The 19,977-nt window shown below is 40.2% G+C and overlaps 1 protein-coding gene across 1 annotated transcript in view; it reads right to left on the reverse strand.

Annotated features, from left to right (window-relative positions):
- TBCD (tubulin folding cofactor D) overlaps nucleotides 1-19,977 on the reverse strand; it is a 125,228-nt gene that overhangs the window by 31,196 nt on the left and 74,055 nt on the right. The window contains exons 19-27 of the mRNA XM_036394383.2: nucleotides 18,284-18,364; nucleotides 17,485-17,558; nucleotides 16,513-16,630; nucleotides 15,597-15,657; nucleotides 14,215-14,237; nucleotides 5,760-5,791; nucleotides 3,550-3,612; nucleotides 3,056-3,132; nucleotides 762-843 (exon numbers count right to left, since the gene is read on the reverse strand). Of these exons, the coding sequence (XP_036250276.1) occupies nucleotides 762-843; nucleotides 3,056-3,132; nucleotides 3,550-3,612; nucleotides 5,760-5,791; nucleotides 14,215-14,237; nucleotides 15,597-15,657; nucleotides 16,513-16,630; nucleotides 17,485-17,558; nucleotides 18,284-18,364 (611 nt within the window). The remainder of the gene's footprint in view (nucleotides 1-761; nucleotides 844-3,055; nucleotides 3,133-3,549; nucleotides 3,613-5,759; nucleotides 5,792-14,214; nucleotides 14,238-15,596; nucleotides 15,658-16,512; nucleotides 16,631-17,484; nucleotides 17,559-18,283; nucleotides 18,365-19,977) is intronic.

The following is a 19,977-nucleotide window of genomic DNA, read 5'->3' on the forward strand; positions in this document are numbered from 1 at the left end:
TCTAAGACAAATAAATAATAGGCATTTTGTTACCTGATTTAATAATGATAAGAAATAGAGAAAGAAATCAATATTTTATTAAGATAGGTCAGTTCGCTGTCATATTTAGAAAAACAAAAATATAAATGTTGTTATTCTGAAAATATTTATCTGTGCAACCCAGCAATTTGTCTCTGATGGACATGATACAATCTGATCCCTGAAAAGAAGACAGGTACAAGAAAAGCAGTATAAATAAAGATGCTGATTCATACAGCCCTAAGAGAAGTTTAAGCCTCCTTCTGTCCTGCTGATCCAAAAACAAACACATGCACATTTACCAGAGCTCTGGCTGTCCTTTTCTATCCTTTCCTTATCCTTTAGCAATTCTCCTGTAAATCAGCCATGATCTCTGGCAGAGTTTATTAAAATAGGATGTGGAAAAGATTCACTTTGTTAAAACTTGGGATTTTAGAAATGCATAATCATTGGTTTTTTGTTTTACAGTATGGAACAGAAAAGTAAGATAAATTTGCCTCATTATTGTGGTACCTTCTGCTCATCTCCAGTCTAAAGCCAGCATTTACAGAGGAAATGAAACATTTCCTACAATTCCAGTTGTCATTTTTCAGACAACTTTCAGCTGCCAGTTATTTTTTCCTGAAGAATTTGAAGTTGTTTTAAACCCAGTGCTGCCCCTCCTTGCTCTGTTCAATCCCTCCAAAGTACGAGTTTTGTCCAGCCCAGCACTCTGTGCCTCTGTGTTAAACATGAATCATTACCCTGCAGAGCTGGATCAGCTTCTCCCCTCTCGTTGATGTAAAATTCATTGCACAGAGCAGCCAGTGCAGACACTGCAGACTCCTGCAACAAAGGCACAGAAATGCATTTAATCACTTCATATCTTAAAATTTTAAAGGAAAAATAAGGTGGATTTAAAAAAAAAATCTTTTCAGATACTGGCATTTTCTTTCTTGTTATTTATTCTCAATAGTGATTTAGCAAGGAAACTTATGTAAGGAAAAAAAAGATTTTAATCTTATTCCTTCAATATGACCAGTAAGGTAAATTAGCATTTAAAACAAGAACAGTAATGTATGAAATGTATTTTCAGTTCAGATGAAAGACCTCCAGGATGACACAGCACCACAAAGCACACAAGTCATTATTCCACCTTATTTCATATATATCCATATACTGATGTCAGATTGACAGGAAACAAACCCTATTTCCCCAGGGAGCTACAGAAAGGAGACACAGAAAAGAACATGGGCTGAGGGTTATAAACAAAGAATCCCAAAGATCCAGAATCACAGGCTTTGTGCCCTAATCTTAACTGGCTTAAAAAAGGATAAATGGTTGTGCATCATAACTGAGCCTCCTCATTTTTAGAGACGTTTCAGTCACTGATACAGAACACAAAATAACTCAGCTGCTATTTCAGAAAGCACAGAATAGAATATGCAATAGAATACAATTTAATAGAATACATCATATAATAGAATTTATGGCTGAATTATACTTTTCAGTTGATAATATAATGTTACCCAAAATTATAATAAATGTGAAAGCACACAAAAGCTATGGATTGTTCACTTCATGTTAACAGCAACAATATCTATTAACACTCATGTTCTCCAGGAACAAGAAATCTCATCTGTAACACAGAAATCCTGCCCAGCTGATTCATTCTGCCCTCAAAGACACCTCAGACAAGTTCTCTATGCAAAACCAAGGAAAGCAAACCAGCACTCACCTAAACAATATTCTATCTACCACAGGGATAACAGTAGCAAAATATGCAGAATTATCCAACTGCTGTAGATCAGGGACCTTTAAAGGCCAAATTATCCAAGCTCTGCCATGGGCAGGGATGCCTGGGACCAGACCAGACTGCTCAGATATTTCACTTTCTAAATGAAATGGTTTTCACCTTAAATGTAGGAAGTTAAACTGGAAGAGAATACTGTATGATAGGAAAAAAAAGATTACTTTGCAACATCTTAAGCATTGCCCTTACAATTATTTCTCTCTAAAACAGAAGCAGAAATAAGTGAGAATTGCCATTTACTTTGTTTGGCTTTAGGTGATGTTTACCAAACAAGTTAAAATTCTCTATGGCCGATAATTAATTCTTTTTAAGCTTTTCATTTAGAAGTTCCAGTTATAAGACATAGCAGCACTTTGAATAAAATGTTAATACCAAAAGAATATCCTAAGAATTCAAATTTCTTTTTTAAATTTCCTTCAGTAATTTGGATATAACTCCATTCTCCTCTGTCTCCCAAGGAAAGCTTTAAAAGATGAGGTGTGAGATACCTGGAATGTCTTTTTATCTTATTACTAACACCTAACACAATGAACAGAGTGTGTTAAATTCAGATTGGCTGTAAGCTCTAGCAGGGCAGACAGAAATTGCCTTTATAATTCAGCAGAGATCAAACTGCCATGGGATTTCTTGGGAAAATTAAGGTGAATAACTGGAGGTGTTAAGATGGTGTAAATAAAACAGCATGAGGCACATCCATCAATGGATTTAATATTCAGAATCAGAGCACTCTGAGAGCACAGAAAAAGGATTTGCAGCAGAGTTTGATGGAAAATTTAAGCTGCTTGTCCTGAATAACTCTGGTAACTCACAGCAAAGCTCACAGGGTACCTGTGGACATCATCCAGAGTATTGTTAATTGTCACTAGAGTTCTCTGAAACCACATATATTACAGGTACACCAAAACAGAAGCAAAACACCTTCTAAATAAAACCACAGAGCCACCAGGGAGCAGCTTCCAGCACCATCACCCTGTCCAGAAGTACAGACAGGAACAACCATTGGGATAACTGCTCAAGTATTAATCAGAAAGGCCCACTGGAATCTGGAGGAATTCAAAATACACTTTTATAAAAATACCCCTTCTCACACATCTAAGAAATATGCATTCAAGAACCAATAAGATGCCATGGATATTCCACCAAAGGAAAGCAAAAGTTTCTAATTTTGTATTTCTAATTTCTAATTTCTAAAATTTCTAATTTTGTATTTCATGTGACCACGTGAAGGAGGAGAAATTCTTGTACCTTTATATGCTGTCGTGCAGCACTGGAAACAAGAGTGAGATGTCTTAGGCTGTCATTTATCAACCACTGCCAACCACCTGCAACAGCAAGGAACACAAACAGCTTGAACTTTTCTTACTTTCTGAACTTCAATATTCTCTATTTAATTTTTCCATAGAGCAGCAACTACACAGATCAACCTGTATCCTTGGTTTTCCAACCTGAACAAGGCTGTGACTCCCAGTAGAGGTGCTCCAGTCTGAATTACCATGTCCACAGTGACCCCCCCAATGCCTGGTGATGCTGAGGACTGCACATTTATTTATTGTCAACAGCTAAAAACCAAATCTTCAAATTGCATCAGCATCTGCTGCAGTATTTGTCTATATTTTTGGAATTTTTTAAAATGTGTTAGACCAGCTGACCCCATTAATTTTGAAATGCATAGTTTCTTAATACTTTAATTTAGTAAACAGTTACCACAGTCATGGAAGGTTATTTAAAATAGGACTCACCAATTATTGGATCTCCTCTAAATGGCATTTTTGATAGTGACAACTTCTCAATTAAAGTGCAGACTGTAAGAAAGTAAGTTTGATAACAAGATCAATACCTCCCAGAAAAGAGAAATTATAGCGATTTTGAAGAGACAAGCACAGGAAGTTACATCAGCATTAATTTTAAGAATATTTGCAAATAGATATTCAAACTAAGGGAAATTAAAAACTGGAAGGAAATGACATTTGCACAGAAATCACTACGATGCAGTAACTGTCTTCTGACATGAGTTACTCCCATCAGTTCTGCAAATCCCTTGTTTGGGGGGACGTTTTCCCCCTCTGCCATTCAAGGTGTGCACACACATATCAGCCTCTGTTTTTTTGTTCTACAGCCTAGAAATGGCAGTGTAGCATCACTGACAGTAAACAACTGAGACAAGGATAATACTACAGCCACTAAAAACTATTCAAATATACATGACAGGTTTTCCTACCTCTTATTCACATTGTTTTTGAACCTCCAAGGAGTGGCATTTGTTCACTGCACACAGCTGGGAGCTATGAAACTGGATGCAACTTTATTTCCTTTGATACTTGGAGTATATGAGCACATCCTTTTCATAATAAAGCCCTTATTATTTTTAATCTATGAACTTATTAGAGTTCTAATGCTTACAAACCCACTTTGAGAATTGTATTTTTTTAAAAGGTTTTGAGGCTTTTTTGGGGAATGGAGATTAGCACAGTAAACTGCAAATTTCATCTTTGAACTTAAGAGAGTTGTACTGCTTACAAACCCACTTTGAGAATGATATTTTTTTAAAATGTTTTGAGGCTTTTTTGGGGAATGGAGATTAGCACAGTAAACACTGCAAATTTTCTGTCCAACAGATTGAATGTATTGCTCAAATGAACACTCAGCACTGGGGGAATACCATTATCTTTCACCTCCTGAGGTTCAGCTCAAATAAATGAGATTGGTCCAGCTCCATGTCACTGCCTGGTTGCTTTAGGGTTGGTGGAGAGGAGAGAAAGGACAGAAGAAGGTGCAATATAAAATAATGCCATTGTTTTGTTTTCCTCTCCTCCCACAACCTGATTTTTGACTCTTCCTCTGGGCTCTGTACACAGCTCATCACCTCCATTTATAATCACCTTACTGGGCTCCAAATCTACTCCTGAACTCACTCCTCACCATGGCAATGCCACACAGAATCCTCTCAGTACCATGTCAGCTTCTCTGTGCTAATATTTATTCACAGGCAAGTGCAATGTGACTAAACCCAAGTCTCTTGGGGTTCCTCCTTAGCTCTCTGCACTTCTTTGTGCTCTCTTGTGGTTGAGACCATCATCTTCATTAGACATGCAGGCAATTTGTGGAACATTTTCAATTCTTCTCTCATTCCACCTACACACTCCTATCATGCCAAAATACTGCCATTTGTATTTCTCCAAAACCATAAAACGTTCAGCTGCTTAAAAGCTAAAACATATCACAAAAACCTATTCCTTCAGCTCGCATTTTTGTGTCAAATCTCACTCAAATCCCCCTTCTCTTCCACCTCAGTGCTGGAGCTGTTTCACCCACGAGGTCTGGATGGTTTCAGAGCTTCCAAGCTGGAATCTGCTCTGCAGCACCTCCTTCATTCAGCTCACAAGCAGGAAACCAAGTTGGCATCATTTCCTCATCCACCCAGCCTACCTCTTCCTGCAACACCCTTCCTTTTTTCAGCTCACAACCATCTTCCAAATCCATCTTTCCTGTGGTGCCACACTCCCCACTGACTGTTGTTTATATGGTCTTTGTGCTTCACTTCTGTGCACACATGTGTTATGATAAAATCATGATTTCCACCATGGCTTCTGTCTAAAAGTGCAGATTGTATCTCTTCTGGAGAGGAATGGAGTAAATCACTGAAAGAAGACAGTTCAACCCTGAAAAAACTTCACTGTGTGCAACAGCAGAAGGACACAGTGTGACACAGAGCCCAGAACCATCTCCAGCTCTTACACAGAGTTATTCCAAGTGCATTGGTTATTATTGACACCCCATGTCCTGCTGCACCCATCTGATGTTTGGCCTCCAAAGTTCATCTTTTCTTAATTACTGTGCAGACTTCACTTACACATTCAACACAGCACACGCAAAACAAACTGGAAACACAACAACAACAGCCAAACTCCTCTGAGCCCCTCGGGGCTGTCCCAGCCCAGCCTGTACTTACCAGCTGGTCTCATCAGCTCTCCACCTAAACCCCTGCAAAGCAGAAACAGCCTTCAGAGAACAACCACCACAGGCAACCTGTGCACACTGCCCATTGTGAGGCAAAAAGCACCTCAAGAGCATTTCAGAATGAAAGCAGAGCACAAAATACCCACAGTTTTGTGTTCCATCAACTCTGCTTCCTTTTAAACCAACTTTTCTTGACTTCAGCATGATTATACAAACCTCTCCTGAATATTAAGATTTGTTCTTGCAAAAATGCACTCCCAGTCTTCCTAATCTTTAATGTGAATAACAAAAAGACTGTCAAGTTCATTTTGTTTTCTTTTCACTTGCCTCAAGAACATTCCAAACCCATGAGATTGGCCAAAGGACTTTCCAGTCATGCAGTCTCTACCAGCTTCTGATTTCCACAAATGAAAAGGAACTACATGCAATTTTTAAATAAAATCATCATCTCTGTAAAACTAAGTAGAAACTTCCCTTCCCAGTTCCCATTTTCACATATGTTAACTGGTTTTCTCTCCTGGTGAGATTTACCACCCTTCTCCTCTCCTGCTCAAGCCCCTCCCAGGTGATTTTGTGTTTATCACCACAGGAAACACATCAGCAAAGGGAGAGAAACAAATGGCTCAAGCTACTTCAGACCCTCCTGGGGTAAAGCTGTGTTCCTCAAGGATGGTTTCACCAGCTCAGACCTCAGCCCAGCTCCTCTGTCTGAACAGGAGCCTGGCCAGTAACAGCACTGGGAGGAGAAAATCTGAACTGGGCAGAAAGTGGGGAGAGGGAAAATCATCCTGGAAACGGCAGGGGCTGTTTGCACTCTTTGGCTTCTCCTGACCCCAGTGAGCAGAGTGTGCTGCTTGCCTGGATCCCCAGCCCCAAGGCAGCGCCTGAGGTGTTTCCTCAGTGTCACCTCTGTGGCTTCACTGCTCCACTTTGTGAACCTTTGACCTCCCCTTCCTTTGGATATTTCCTCCCTTGACTCCTCATTGTCTGCCTTCACTTCTGCTGGAATATTTCCTCCCTGAGGTGTGCCAAACCCTTAATCACCTGTTTGCATGTCCATGCTCGGGCAGAAACTCCCAGCAAGGGCAGCAACAACAAAAACCTGTTTATTTGCTTGTTGTTTTTTGTTTATTTTAAACTTTTTCTTCCCTCCTCTCCTCCTCCCTCCCCACAATAAAATTAGTAGCTGTGCTCAGAAGGCCAGGTTAGCAATCCTAACAGCTCTTACAACTTTGTTCTCCAGTTTATCCCTTTGCATGAGCTTCAAAAGCCTGAACATTTTAAACAGGTTTTTCCATTCCACATGAGGAGGTCCCTTCTGTAATATGCTCTGGGTTTCTGACTGCTCAACAATTTCATTGGTGTTTCAGGGAACACAGAGATGCCAACTCCACAATATTCTCATTTGCCATGGGTCAGCACTTCCTTTAATTGAGAAACTTTTGCTTTCCACAATCAATATAGATTAGGCTTAATTTAATAATCCCAGCTCAGTTTATCATTGTAGGAAGCAAGCAGAGATTCTACATCCTCATGCTGATAAGGTCTGTGTATTGTCTACCCCACCTTCCTGCCATGCTGTCTGCTCTCCAGCTTCTAAAAAATTTAAATTAGAAAACAAAAAAAGTGATGCAAGGAGTCGAGACAGCAGCAAAAGCAGGTGACTGATGTGGCAAGCCTTGCTTCCTCTTCCACACTTCTTCTCCCCTTCATTTTCCCTTCACCCATTCCTTACCTTGCTGCAAATGAGTATGAAATAATCACCTTGCAAATGTGTTTGGTGTGCAGCAGAGTCTGCTGATGCAGGCATTCAGATATGGACTGTTCTGCTCCAACTACAAAGCAAAACTGACTCACAAAGGCTGCTCCTCTCCATTTCCTCACACTGCCAAGAAGGAAGTCAGGCCACTCCAAGCTGTGCTGATGGTAATAATTTGAGTGCTATCCCTTCCTCTGGCGTTTCACCAACTCCACTCAGTTCAGAGCCTCCCTGAGGATTGCTGTCCCCATGCAAGAATGCAGAAAGGTGACAGGGATTTGCATAGCCACTTTTCCACGTGGCACAAACTCCAATCCAGTCCCTCTTGGTGGCACCATGACCTGAGTGTGCTCCTCTGCAAAGCTCCCTGAGTTGGCTCTTGCTCAGACACTCTGTGTGTCCACCAATAAAGATAATTTTGTTCTCCCTTTCCACAGCTCACCCATATTTCACTTTTAAGAACCAAAAATTCTATCATAACCCAAGATCCTTCCTCAGCCAGTGCTTGGTTTGTCAAAGATGATGCACATCTTTCTATTAACTTTATCTCACTCCACAGTATTTCACTAAATTAAAAAGATACGGATCTACCTAATTTAGAGATTCTGAATTTTGCTGTACAGTCAGTATTCCTTCTTTTTTATTCCAAAGACACATCCACAAGTTGCATCACATTATTAGATGTACCTGTTTCAAGCTTTAATTATTAATTCAATTTGCAAATTGACTGATGCAGTGCCCAGGCCCCACAAGCTCCTGAGCATTCCTTCCTGTGTGCAGCTCCCCAGCAATGCTTCTCTCCTGGAAACATCCTGGGATGAGTCACAATGGACGTGTGGAAAATAAAATATATAAACCCTTGCAGAACTGAGGAATTAACATTACTGACCTAAGAATGACAGAATCTATTTTATAATTACATTGCCTTGAATCAGAACCAGTGACAATGCTGTTCTCAGGGCATAAAGAAGTTCAAAGTACTTTTGTGTATTTATTTTTTTAAATTATTTTAAGCCTGCTGCTTTTTGTGCAAAAGCCAGAATTCCTCTTTAAGATAATAAAAATAGCATTAAGTGAAGCTGTTTAGGATTGAAAAGCATCTATGTTTTCACAGATATTCAAATCTGAGGTTAGAAGTACTGGAATAGCTGAAGAGATTCAGTTGTAAATACTGGATTTTGGGAAAGCTGAGAACACATATTTCACCTCCACATGAACAGCAACCAAGCATTTTCCTTGGGAACTCTTTGTCCCAAACAGAACTGAGGTATCTTTAAAGGCCCAGGTTGCACATTCCCTGGGTTTTGGAGGTACAGAATGGCTTTATCAGAGCGTTCACCAGGGGGAAAGGGAAACCCCTGGGCACAGCTGAGTAGATTAACAAAGCTTTCATGGTCAGCCCTTCTGGATGCACAGAATAAACCACACTGACATGAGAAACATCAAGGTTTAGGCTACTGTAAATTCCTATGCCATGCTGTATTCTAACATCAGAATGCTACAGGTGAAATCCTGTCTCTATGGAAGTAAAAGCTTTCCAAGTGACTTCAGTTTGTAGCAGAAGAATTTCACCTTGTAGCTCTTCAGAGGACAGTGCAGCAGGATCTCACAGAGCCATGCAGGCCCTGGATGCATAAAACCCTCTGAACCTGGAGCAACTGTTAAGATGAGCTTTGTTGCAAAGCTGGAATTCTTTGCTGATTAAGCTCATATGCCTAAAAAAAAAAAAACCTCTTTTAGGCAGATGCGTGCCAAGAAACACATTTGCCCTGAAACCATCAAGATCAGTTACAGCCTTCAAGGTCTTTGAAATGAGCTGAGTTTCTCTCTTGCCCAGCACCTGTCAACACCTGCAGGCTCCCTTACTCCGCTGGAAACGCCGAAACTCCCAAGGTGCCGCTTCCCCTGACACTGCCTGCCTCTCCGAGCTCCTAAATCTGCTGGGCTGCCACAGCTGACGTGCTGCAGAGCCAGGGATGAGCTCAGAGCAAGGCTGGGTGTGCAGCACGTCGCGGGCGCGGCGTGGGAGGCGCTGCCCAACATCCCGGCACATCCAGCTGGGCTGGAAGCCTGGAGGGTTGGAGCAGCATCTGCTGAGACACAAAGGGCACTGCAAGCACCTGCAGGCAGCCCTGCACTGCCAGAGCCACTCCTCATCTGCTGGCCATTCAGGCTTCTGCAGTCAGACTCAGAAGTGGCTACAAGGAAGCGAAAAAATATTCTGAACCGTGGGAATGGGACAAACCAGAAACTTCTACAGGCACTGAAGAGTTTGATCTGTAAAAATTGGATTGATGTAAAGATACAATGCACAGATATTAAGCAGAAAAATCATAAACTTATGTTTCCATAGTTGTAAGGAAGAATATGCCATAAGTAAGTGAGAAATGTAGCCATGATATTTTCTGAAAAATCCTTTCCTCAGAATTTTTCCTCCTGAGAAGCTGAGAAGCCTCAAGAACAAAATGTAACCAATGGTTATCTGCTGCTGTGGAATGCAACAGGTGCATCTGGGATTGGGCTCATGCAACTGTTTCTTATTAATGGCCAATCACAGCCCAGCTGGCTCGGACTCTGTCGGAGACACAAGCTTTTGTTATCATTCTTTCTTTTTCTATTCTTAGCCAGCCTTCTGATGAAATCCTTTCTTCTATTCTTTTAGTATAGTTTTAATATAATATATATCATAAAATAATAAATCAAGCCTTCTGAAACATGGAGTCAGATCCTCGTCTCTTCCCTCACCCTCAGACCCCTGTGAACACTGTCACAGAGAAACTGTATTGATCAAATGCTGAAGGGTTTACAATGTAGGGGTGGGGTTGTATGCAACAAGCCAAGAGTTTAGAAGTTATAACAGAAACATATGTGTGCCTGTGAGTTAGAAGCCCATTGGATAAAAGCATCCACAGTGCAGAAGAAGCAAGTAAAGGTGATGGGTTAGGAAAGTAAAATCAGCCCTGTGGCAGCTGTCTGTTGGTTTAGAAAGTTCTGTATTGCCTTGTAACAAAGAACTCGTGACTACTCTTGAGCTGTGGCCGATTGCCTGCTCCTCTAAAACCTCACTGCCTCTGAGAGTGATGTTTATCTGAGCAAGAAATTGTTCTTAGCTTGAAAATATTCCATCCCTTCATCTCTAGCAGTGACAATAACATCTGAACATCTGTTCCAGAACCTCAGAGCAGATGAGGCAGGTTCAGAGAATCTTAACACAACTACTACTAAAATACTGTTTTCCTGAAGACTTTTCATATTATTGAATCAGAGAATTATTTAGGTGGGAAAAGACCTTTATAAGATCATTGAATCCAACCACTGGCAAGACCAGCCTAACCCCTTTAACATGTCTTTTAAACCTTTAAAAACCTTGTAAACTAAAATCCTTTTAAGAAGTTCTTTTATTTGTGTTAAAACCTTTTAAAGCAAACCCTTATAAAAAGATCTTTTAAATGTCTTAAAACCTTTTAAACGAAACCCTTTCTAACATGTCTTTTAAATCCAGGTTTTCTAGATGGTAAAACCCAGGGATGGTGACTGCACCACTGCCCTGGTTACCTGTGCAAGTGTTGCATAAATCTTTGAGTAAAGTATTTTTTTCCAACATCAATTTAAACCTTTCCTGGTGCATCTTAAGGCCATCACCTCTTTCCCATCATTTGTTACTTGAAAGAAGGAGTGTTGAGAATGAGTCCAAGGTCTCAGATGCACAATAGAAATAGATCTGCTACAAAAAAAGCAGCTACTAACCATGCTGGTGCAGTGGAAGCAGAATGGAAATCAGGCTGCCTACTGACTGTGTTTAAACCAGCAGAGTGATTTCCTAACCCAGGTAACACAGCTGAAGGCAACAGATGCCACAAGTTTTCATCTTAGGTTTTTATATATAAAAATACCATTTAAAACAAATAAAACACAGCACAATTTTTGTAACTTCATAACCTGCACAGCCCTAAAACAGGCACAGGAGGCAGATGCTCTACAGGGCATGGTTTGCATATGCCTTGGTGTAACCTCCACACAGAAACCCAGAAACTCCTGCTCAACCCACAGCTGGAAGTGCACATGCAAATGCTCCAAGCAACCAGCTCCTCCAGACAAACCAGTGCATCAGATGTGTCAGGATCAAGGCTAATGGCAGGAAATACACTCTGATGTGCCTGGACTTGCAGGCTCCTTTGTACTATGGTAAAACCAGAGAGGACTTCTGCACAAGGACAGAAAAATATTTGTATTTAAAAAAAAAAAAAGGTAATATGGTAGAAGATGGGATTTTCTACAATTAGCAAAAATAAATTTGAATGCTCCGAGTATATTCAACACTGGCTGCAGTAGAACTTAAAACAGGATTGTGTAAAGGACAATTCATGGCCATTTTTCAAAATCAGGTTAAAGATGGTGCAAGAATTGCTAAACAAAGTAAGATGGTAGAGCAGCTCTATGCATGTCTCCATTCCAGCACTTTGGTTTTCTCTTGTCTGACTTGAGGTCCTTAGGGATTCAACAGAGTCAGACAGCCAAGAAACTCATGACCCATTTTCCAGCTTAAAATTTATAAACTGCAACTTTGTAAAAAAATATTTTAACAGCCCCAAAATCCAGCATTTCTACCCTTTATTTCCTTTTCCCTTTCTCAGAGGGCAAGAAAATTCCCTAGAACAGCCTGATCAAAGCATTAAAATCCCTTCAGTCCCTGACAAGGCTGTTTAGTGGACACAAGTGAAAGCAAAATATCTAATAAACAGCTGAGACATGTGGCCAGATGCTCTTTGTTAATACAGTTAAAAATTTTGAAATACAAATAAAAAACACAGGTTTTCAACATTCCTCCAAGATGTTTTTAACACTGAAAATTCCCGGTAGCAATTTCTCAAATGGAAATCTTTGGAATATTATGTGCAATAATTACTCATCATGAAACAAGTTTGGCTTGTTTCACTAAATGCTTGCCCAGCAACACTCAAATTGTTGGTTTGTTTTTATAACCTAGTTTATTTTTCTTGTCCCATTTTCAAATATTTTATGCACACTGATATTTTACAATATGGATTAGGGCAGCCATCTCTGTCTCAGCTAAGTATGAGAGCAAACAGCAGTGAATCAATCCTGCTTGGAGCTGAATTAGAACTCTTATCTAGAACAAAAACATTTCTGTAGGCATCTTATAAATACCATTAAGAGCAAGAAGTGCACATTATGACAAAAACAAATTACACCCAAGCTCCACCCTGACATTAAAGAATTTATGGAAGCCAAGAGAGCCACCCACAAAGACATGAATATACAGTATCAGCACTAAGCCTATCCAGCAGCCCAAGCTCACTCAGGGCTGGAAGTGCCATATTTTTCTAAATGACCCCTCAAGAAGTAAATTTTATAATTTTTTCATAAAATTTCATGATTAAAAAGCTTGCATAAAAAATTTAATCTATAATTAATAATTACATTAAAAACTAGCTCAGGTTTACTGTTTTCAGGGAAGGCACGTGTGAAGAAATGAGCTAAAAAGGACCAAAAAATGTTGTCAGTTAAAGGAGGAAAAACCCTCACCTGCATATACAGTTATTAGGGACTACAAGTCATTATGATTTCATTTCCTTAAATTTAGAATCAAACTCTGAAGTCACACACCAGTTTTAATTCACATTTACTTAACAGTTCCTTAAGCAATATCCCTTAATTTCCTGGAAGCTTCATCAAATAGGAAATTGAAAACAACTTAGTGAAAACTCATTTACATTTTTCATTGTCGCAAGAGTTGAAAAATTGCCCTGAACGTTTTGCAATGCTCCTGTCCTGCTTGTCACACAGGATGGGGAAAGGAATTCTGGAACTCAGAGAGAAGCTGACAGGAAGGGAAGAGGGAAAATGGGGGGAAAAAAGGACAAAAGATGGGGGGGGAAGGGGGGAAAAAGGGGAGAAGAAAAGAGGGGGGGAAAAAAGGAAAGAAAGGGGGAAAAAAGAGGGAGGGAAGGGGGGAAAAAGGGAGGGAAAAGGGGGGAAAGAAGGGAGGGAAGGAAGGGAGGGAAGAAGGGAGGGCAAGGGAGGGAAGGGAAGGGAAGGGAAGGGAAGGGAAGGGAAGGGAAGGGAAGGGAAGGGAAGGGAAGGGAAGGGAAGGGAAGGGAAGGGAAGGGAAGGGAAGGGAAGGGAAGGGAAGGAAAGGAAAGGAAAGGAAAGGAAAGGAAAGGAAAGGAAAGGAAAGGAAAGGAAAGGAAAGGAAAGGAAAGGAAAGGAAAGGAAAGGAAAGGAAAGGAAAGGAAAGGAAAGGAAAGGAAAGGAAAGGAAAGGAAAGGAAAGGAAAGGAAAGGAAAGGAAAGGAAAGGAAAGGAAAGGAAAGGAAAGGAAAGGAAAGGAAAGGAAAGGAAAGGACAAGGAAATGGAAAAGGAAATGGAAAAGGAAATGGAAAAGGAAATGGAAAAGGAAATGGAAAAGGAAATGGAAAAGGAAATGGAAAAGGAAAAGGAAATGGAAAAGGAAAAGGAAATGGAAATGGAATTTAAGGCTCCTTAGTTCAAGGCCAGTTCTGCAGCTCCTTATGAACCCTCTGCCTCTGCAGACAAAGCACCTGGGGGACTGGGGTGGGTGTCACTAATTGTACAAAACACCCCCCCCTTTCCCAGATCCTGGTTTCATTCCCTTTAACTGACATTTTCCAAGATGAAAAATGATGGGTTTGCATCTTTTTCTTACCTGTACAACTGACGACTGCAAAGCTGGGGGGGAAAAAAAAGTAACACATATTTTAATTGAGTTTGTTTGAACCAAGTATTTTCATTTTTCCCCTCACATGCAATGCCATATACTGTGAGCTGTGCAAAAGTTCAATATTTTATTTAAAAAATAAAATTCAAAGCAAAAACCTCTTTAAAACAACTTCTCTATATCCATTTGAACTTTGTTTTCAAAAAAAACCAAAACAACTTAACACTGACACACTAATTTCCTGAATTCCAAACCCAAGCTGCTCCTGCAAATACCCTGGAAGCAAGTTTGGCTTTTAAAATTAGATTTGCTTTCCACCACTGGCCCTTTCAGAATGATGATAGGCTTCATTGTCTGATCACTGAAAATAACTTTGGAAGCTACAGATTGAACAGAAAAAACCTAAACAAGGGCTTAAATGTGACTGAAAAATCTTACTTCATTCTTAATGTTACAGCAAGCCACTGTAAAAAATCAGATTGTCACATTTCTATGTAGTAAAAGCCAAAAAACCCAGATTATTTAAAATTGAGATTTTATGCAACTGTACCATAACAACTTAAGGCCACTGTAAGTGCAGAGATGTGCTGACCAAGCTTTCAGGCACTTCAGCATGAGAAAGGTAAATGAGGACAAAGGTGCTTTTTCAACCTGTGGCAGCAGCTCTGAGCTGTGCCCAGAATTAAGGAGGCACCTGTGGATTTTGGTGGGTGAAGGGTGAAGTCTGCCAGCACATCAGAAGTGGCACTAAAGGTCCTGCAGATCCTCAGCAGGAGCCTGAATGCTGGAATATTGTCTGGAATATTGGAATATTTCATTCCACGCTGGGATGAAAACCCAACACCTTGGGAAGACTGAAACTGAAAGGGAAAAATTAAGCAAAATTCTCTGCACAGAAGTATTTGGAAGTGAGCAGGAAAAGGTTTCATCTGGCATAGACAGAGATACAGACAATGCATCAATGGAAATGCAGAATATGACTTTTGACAGCTATAAGCAGGAAATTATGGATGCAGGGACAAGGAATGGGCTCACTAAACGTCCCCTGAGCAGTTCCCCCACAGCCAGTCAGGAGGATGAAGGGGGAGCAAAGACAGAGGGACAAGGAACCAAACAACCCCTGAGGCATTTCAGAAATGTCATCTCCAGCTTCAGAGCTGGGGGCTCAGCAAGAGGCAGAGGAGCCCCCAGTGTCACTGTGAAGACACAGGGACCAGGACAAACAGAGCCTGGGGCGGCCAAACCACCAGGACCAGGCTCACTCTTGGCACAGGGTTGGGGAAGGTGGGGAACAGCTGCCTTGATTGTAAATCTTTGTTAAAAATCATGCAGCATTCCAGGTTAAAAATAGGTTTATGCTGGCTACAAACCTCTTGGTGAATTTGCTTGAGCCCCTCCAATGATTTTTCAGTGAAATAGTATGTAACAGATCTGTAAAAGTATACAAAGTTGTTAATACAGATTTCCTCATCATGCTGTAAATAATTGTTTTTCCATAACATCATTGTACTTTCAAACCAAAAAACAATCATTTGATTTTCCAATTATGCTCCACAGAAATATGCAATATTTATTTTTAAATAGTACAGCAAACATAACAACATAAACTCTTTCCTCATCATACAGAAAACTATTCCAAAACCCTTATAAAAAATCAGTGTCACTTCGAATAACAGCCTATATATATATATATATATATATATATATATATAAAACAGGCAATTATAGTTGCCAATACACTGATAACTCTTCTCAGCTCAGCTGTATTTTTAGACTCCACCACTTCTGTGATTTTTCCATCTATTTCAAGTACTTCCTACTACTAAAAATGATCTGTTTTTCTTGAACACGTTCTTCTGATGGACACTGCTGGTACGTGTCTGTGTAAATATACAGACATATTTTATATAAACCTGGACCAGCAATCATAATCAGTCTAACTCCATGAGCTGCTTGAGGAGGTTTTTCTCCAACCCTGAAGACAAAAGACTGTCCCTACCCAGGATGACAGCACACTTATAGGGAAAGAGGAATTAATCTGTATTTAACTGATCAATTCTCCAAGTAAGGCAGCAAAGCATCTGTCTTTCCAAATTATGAATTTAAGACTGAAATCTTAAATCACTGAATGAAACGTGAAAGCTCAGCATCACTCATAAAAACAAACAAAAATTCAATGGAAACCCAGTTCAGTGAGATGAAGATTTCCATAATTATACTCAGGAAGTTTTTAATAGAGCAGACATGAAAGGAAAATTTATAGTCTAGATAATGTTGCATTAATACCTATTATTGTCTTGTGCCAGTTTACACAGAGCATGGGTGATCTCAGCACAGGCAAGGATTGCCCCATGGCGTGTGTGCAGATCTGAGCCCACTGATAAAGGCAGAAGTCTTGGCAAAACTGAAAGAGATTAAATAATTAATTTATTCTTTTTTAAACAAAGCCTAGTGACATATCACAGCTCTCAATGTAATTTTGCCTGCCTAGAAAGAACACTGGAAAAGCATTTCTGTAAAGTGAAGTATCCTGGCGACCTTGTGAAAAACAAGTTTTAATGAATTAAATTCTGACATATCACACTGAGCAGTTTTGTACTCCCAACCTCCTCCTGGCTGGAGCAAATAAAATAAATAAAATAAATTGCTATTGGGCACTGAGCTGGCTGAGCAGCCAGGGAACCGTGTGGGATTTGATTTCCATGCTCAGTGGAACCTTCCTGGGCCACGACAGGAGCCCAGGCAAGGTCTGCACTGCAGCTGCTCAGGGGCTGGGCACTGCCTTCAGCCACATGGACAATCTGCCAGGGTTTTCCAGACCTCAGGAAGTGCAATGGGCTCAGAAAAGGACCCTGGGCTCATGCTAAGAAACATCTGGTTACACACACACACAGTCAGAAAGGAATTCTACTGCAGGTGTCAGGCTGGACAAGACAAAACAGATCCCCCACCCTTTCCAACATCAAAGCAAGAGCTGGGAATTTGAGGGGCAGCTGCTGACACAACTGCACCCATTTATTCACCTCAGAACCAGCAGAGTCCAGTGCAGCCAGCTATCAAAGGCCCCAGGTAAAAACCAACCTAGCAGTGATTTATAATTTTTCCATAAAACCTAAAAATGGGTAAAGCCATCAGGGTGAATACACTGTATTAAGTGGCAGGGGGAATCTTAATTTTTATTAAGTAGATTTATTAGTTTTTTGTAGGTTTGTCTTGCCTAAGCTCAGCCTGGCTGGGCAGAGCTCAGCTGGTACCTACCCACGTTTGCCATGTACTCAGGGGCCTGGGGAGTGATGTTATGCAGAGCTTTGGTGGAAAGTTCTCGAATAACACTGTAAGAAAGCATTGCTGAGGGTTAGCAAGTCAGCAGAAGCAATGTGCTAACAAAATAATGTGAGCAAGGGACTTCTGCCCCCAATCAAAACAAATATTCAGAATTACAGTACTCCCTGTCCATCCTATGTCTCCCCCTGTAAAAATGCCAACAAAACCAAAGAGCAGCCAGCCTGCAGCTGGCTTTCAGTGGGGTGAAAAGAACTCAAAGAGAAAAGGAAAAACACCAGTGGGGCTGGTGGCACCTGAGGGCTTGTTCTGGGCACTGGCAGGGACAGTGCAGTGAGCTGTGATTATTTCTCATGATGCAAACTCTGATCAGCACTGATAGAATCTCACTTGTGTGATATGTACACATCTCAATCTCCATGAACACTGAATGTGAGTAAGCACCATCTCTATGCATGAAATCTGCTTTAATTAGGATAATTGTATGGTGACAGTGTTTACCCCTCACATACACTATATACCATATAAATGGGTTTTATTAATCTATTAACAGATTGAGGTCATGGCCAAAAGACAAAATTCATAAACCTGCTTAAGTGACATTCTGTTTGGGAGGTACAGATGATGTCACCTACTACTTGCCCAGCTTTCTTCAGTCAAATGCTGCTGCAAAGCCAGGTGTGAGTAAAATTTACAGAAATAATCTACAAAAGCAGAAAAATCTATGCAGAACAGTCAATTCCTGGATATTAATAATTAGATTTTATAAACTTACCTATCCCAGTGGTTAATCTTCATGTTAACTAAATGATCAATCATTGGCTGTGTATACTCAGAAAAGCCAGCAATATACACACTAAAAAAGAAAACAAAAAAACAGATAAAGATTAGAAATATAGTCCAGAGACAGAGAGTACAGAACCAATATCTGTGTGCATTTTAGCACAGCCTATTCCAAAGGTAGAAATCCTCTGGCTTTAAGACAACCAAAAAATAACTTAAATGTGCCTTCTCCTAAATGGGATGCAGCTGAATGACAGGATGGGAAATATTCTGAACTATTGAAAAAACTTCAAACCACTTCTGTAAAGCTTTCAGATTCTTTCTAAAACCTGCTCTACATACAACAAGCTTGACATTCAATCCCATTGTTACATTCTAGAAAATCCAGATGGGTATATTAACTTGAATAATTATTTCAGATTGGAGAAACCCATCACTGATATCAACTATAAGACAAAGAGGAAAAATAAGTGCCAGAAATATGTTACATCTTCATAAATACAATGGTCCAAAATGGAGAAGGGGTTTTCCATTTGTCCTTTCTAAAAATCAAACATATGCAGGCAGTGAATTGTGACAAAAGCTGTGGAAGCTGCAGGGCTCAGGTGTGAGGCAGCACTAATCAGGGAGCCTGCATTGCCCAACTCACAGCCACACTTTTAATCTCCAGAAGCATCAACTATGGAAAGCCAAGGTCAACACAAGTGAAGTGAAATGTTTTTTCAGTACATCTGATGAGTGTTAAATCTCCTTGGGAGGCCCAGCAATCAGCAGGACTTTGTGCCAGAAGGGCACAAATGGACTCATGGATTATCATCATGTCACCTTTTCAGATCTTTTGAGTGATTAATTTGCAGCTGTAATGGTGTTCCATTGATATACCTCTGTGCAGTCAGAGGCAAACAAAGAGCAAAACCAAATGCTGCCACATGTTCCCATCCTGATATCTATGGAATTCATCAGAAAGGGAATCCTGAAATCCACAGCCAGGCCTCACTTACTTGAACCAACACTGGACACAGAAGCACCCTCTGCTGAGCCCTAGAGAAGGATTTGACACTTGGTTCAAATTGTTGTTGATGCCAGCAGAGATATATAAATTTATATAAAATATAATATAAATAAATTTATAAATAAATATCTCTAGGTCCTTTCCCTGCTCTGCAGGAACACACAATAACAGACACATTTCCCTTGCCATCTTTGAGCTCTCCTCTCTTCTTTGTAGTTGCTTTTCTGAGTCCCAGTTTTAGCACCCAACCATTTTAATTGAACTTCCTTTCCCAGCTAAAAATCAATCTCTTGGGCCACATGTGTGGCTAAATCCCATTTTTAATTTTAGTTTATAACTATCTTTAACTACAGTCCTCATCTTCTGTGCCCTATTGAGAATTTAATGCAAGAAGCCTTGCATATAAATCTGATTTCCTGATGATGTGCTGCTTAGATTTCTGTACCTCACTCAGGTTAAGCTGCTTTTTCCTTAACTCTGCTTGTACCAAGCTCAGAACTCCTGGAAATCACTTCACTTTTCATCTCTTTACTGCCAGTTCAAAATAGGTTTCCTCGACCTTCCATCTTCAGAAATGTATTATGATATTTGAGCTGAATCCTCCAGAAACCATCAGCAAAAAGGGTACCCAGTGTGAAAAACCTGCATTAAAATATTTAGATTTGAAAGGCTCT

This window comes from Molothrus ater, chromosome 19, assembly GCF_012460135.2.
Source record: "Molothrus ater isolate BHLD 08-10-18 breed brown headed cowbird chromosome 19, BPBGC_Mater_1.1, whole genome shotgun sequence".
NCBI classification, from domain to species: Eukaryota; Metazoa; Chordata; class Aves; order Passeriformes; family Icteridae; genus Molothrus; species Molothrus ater.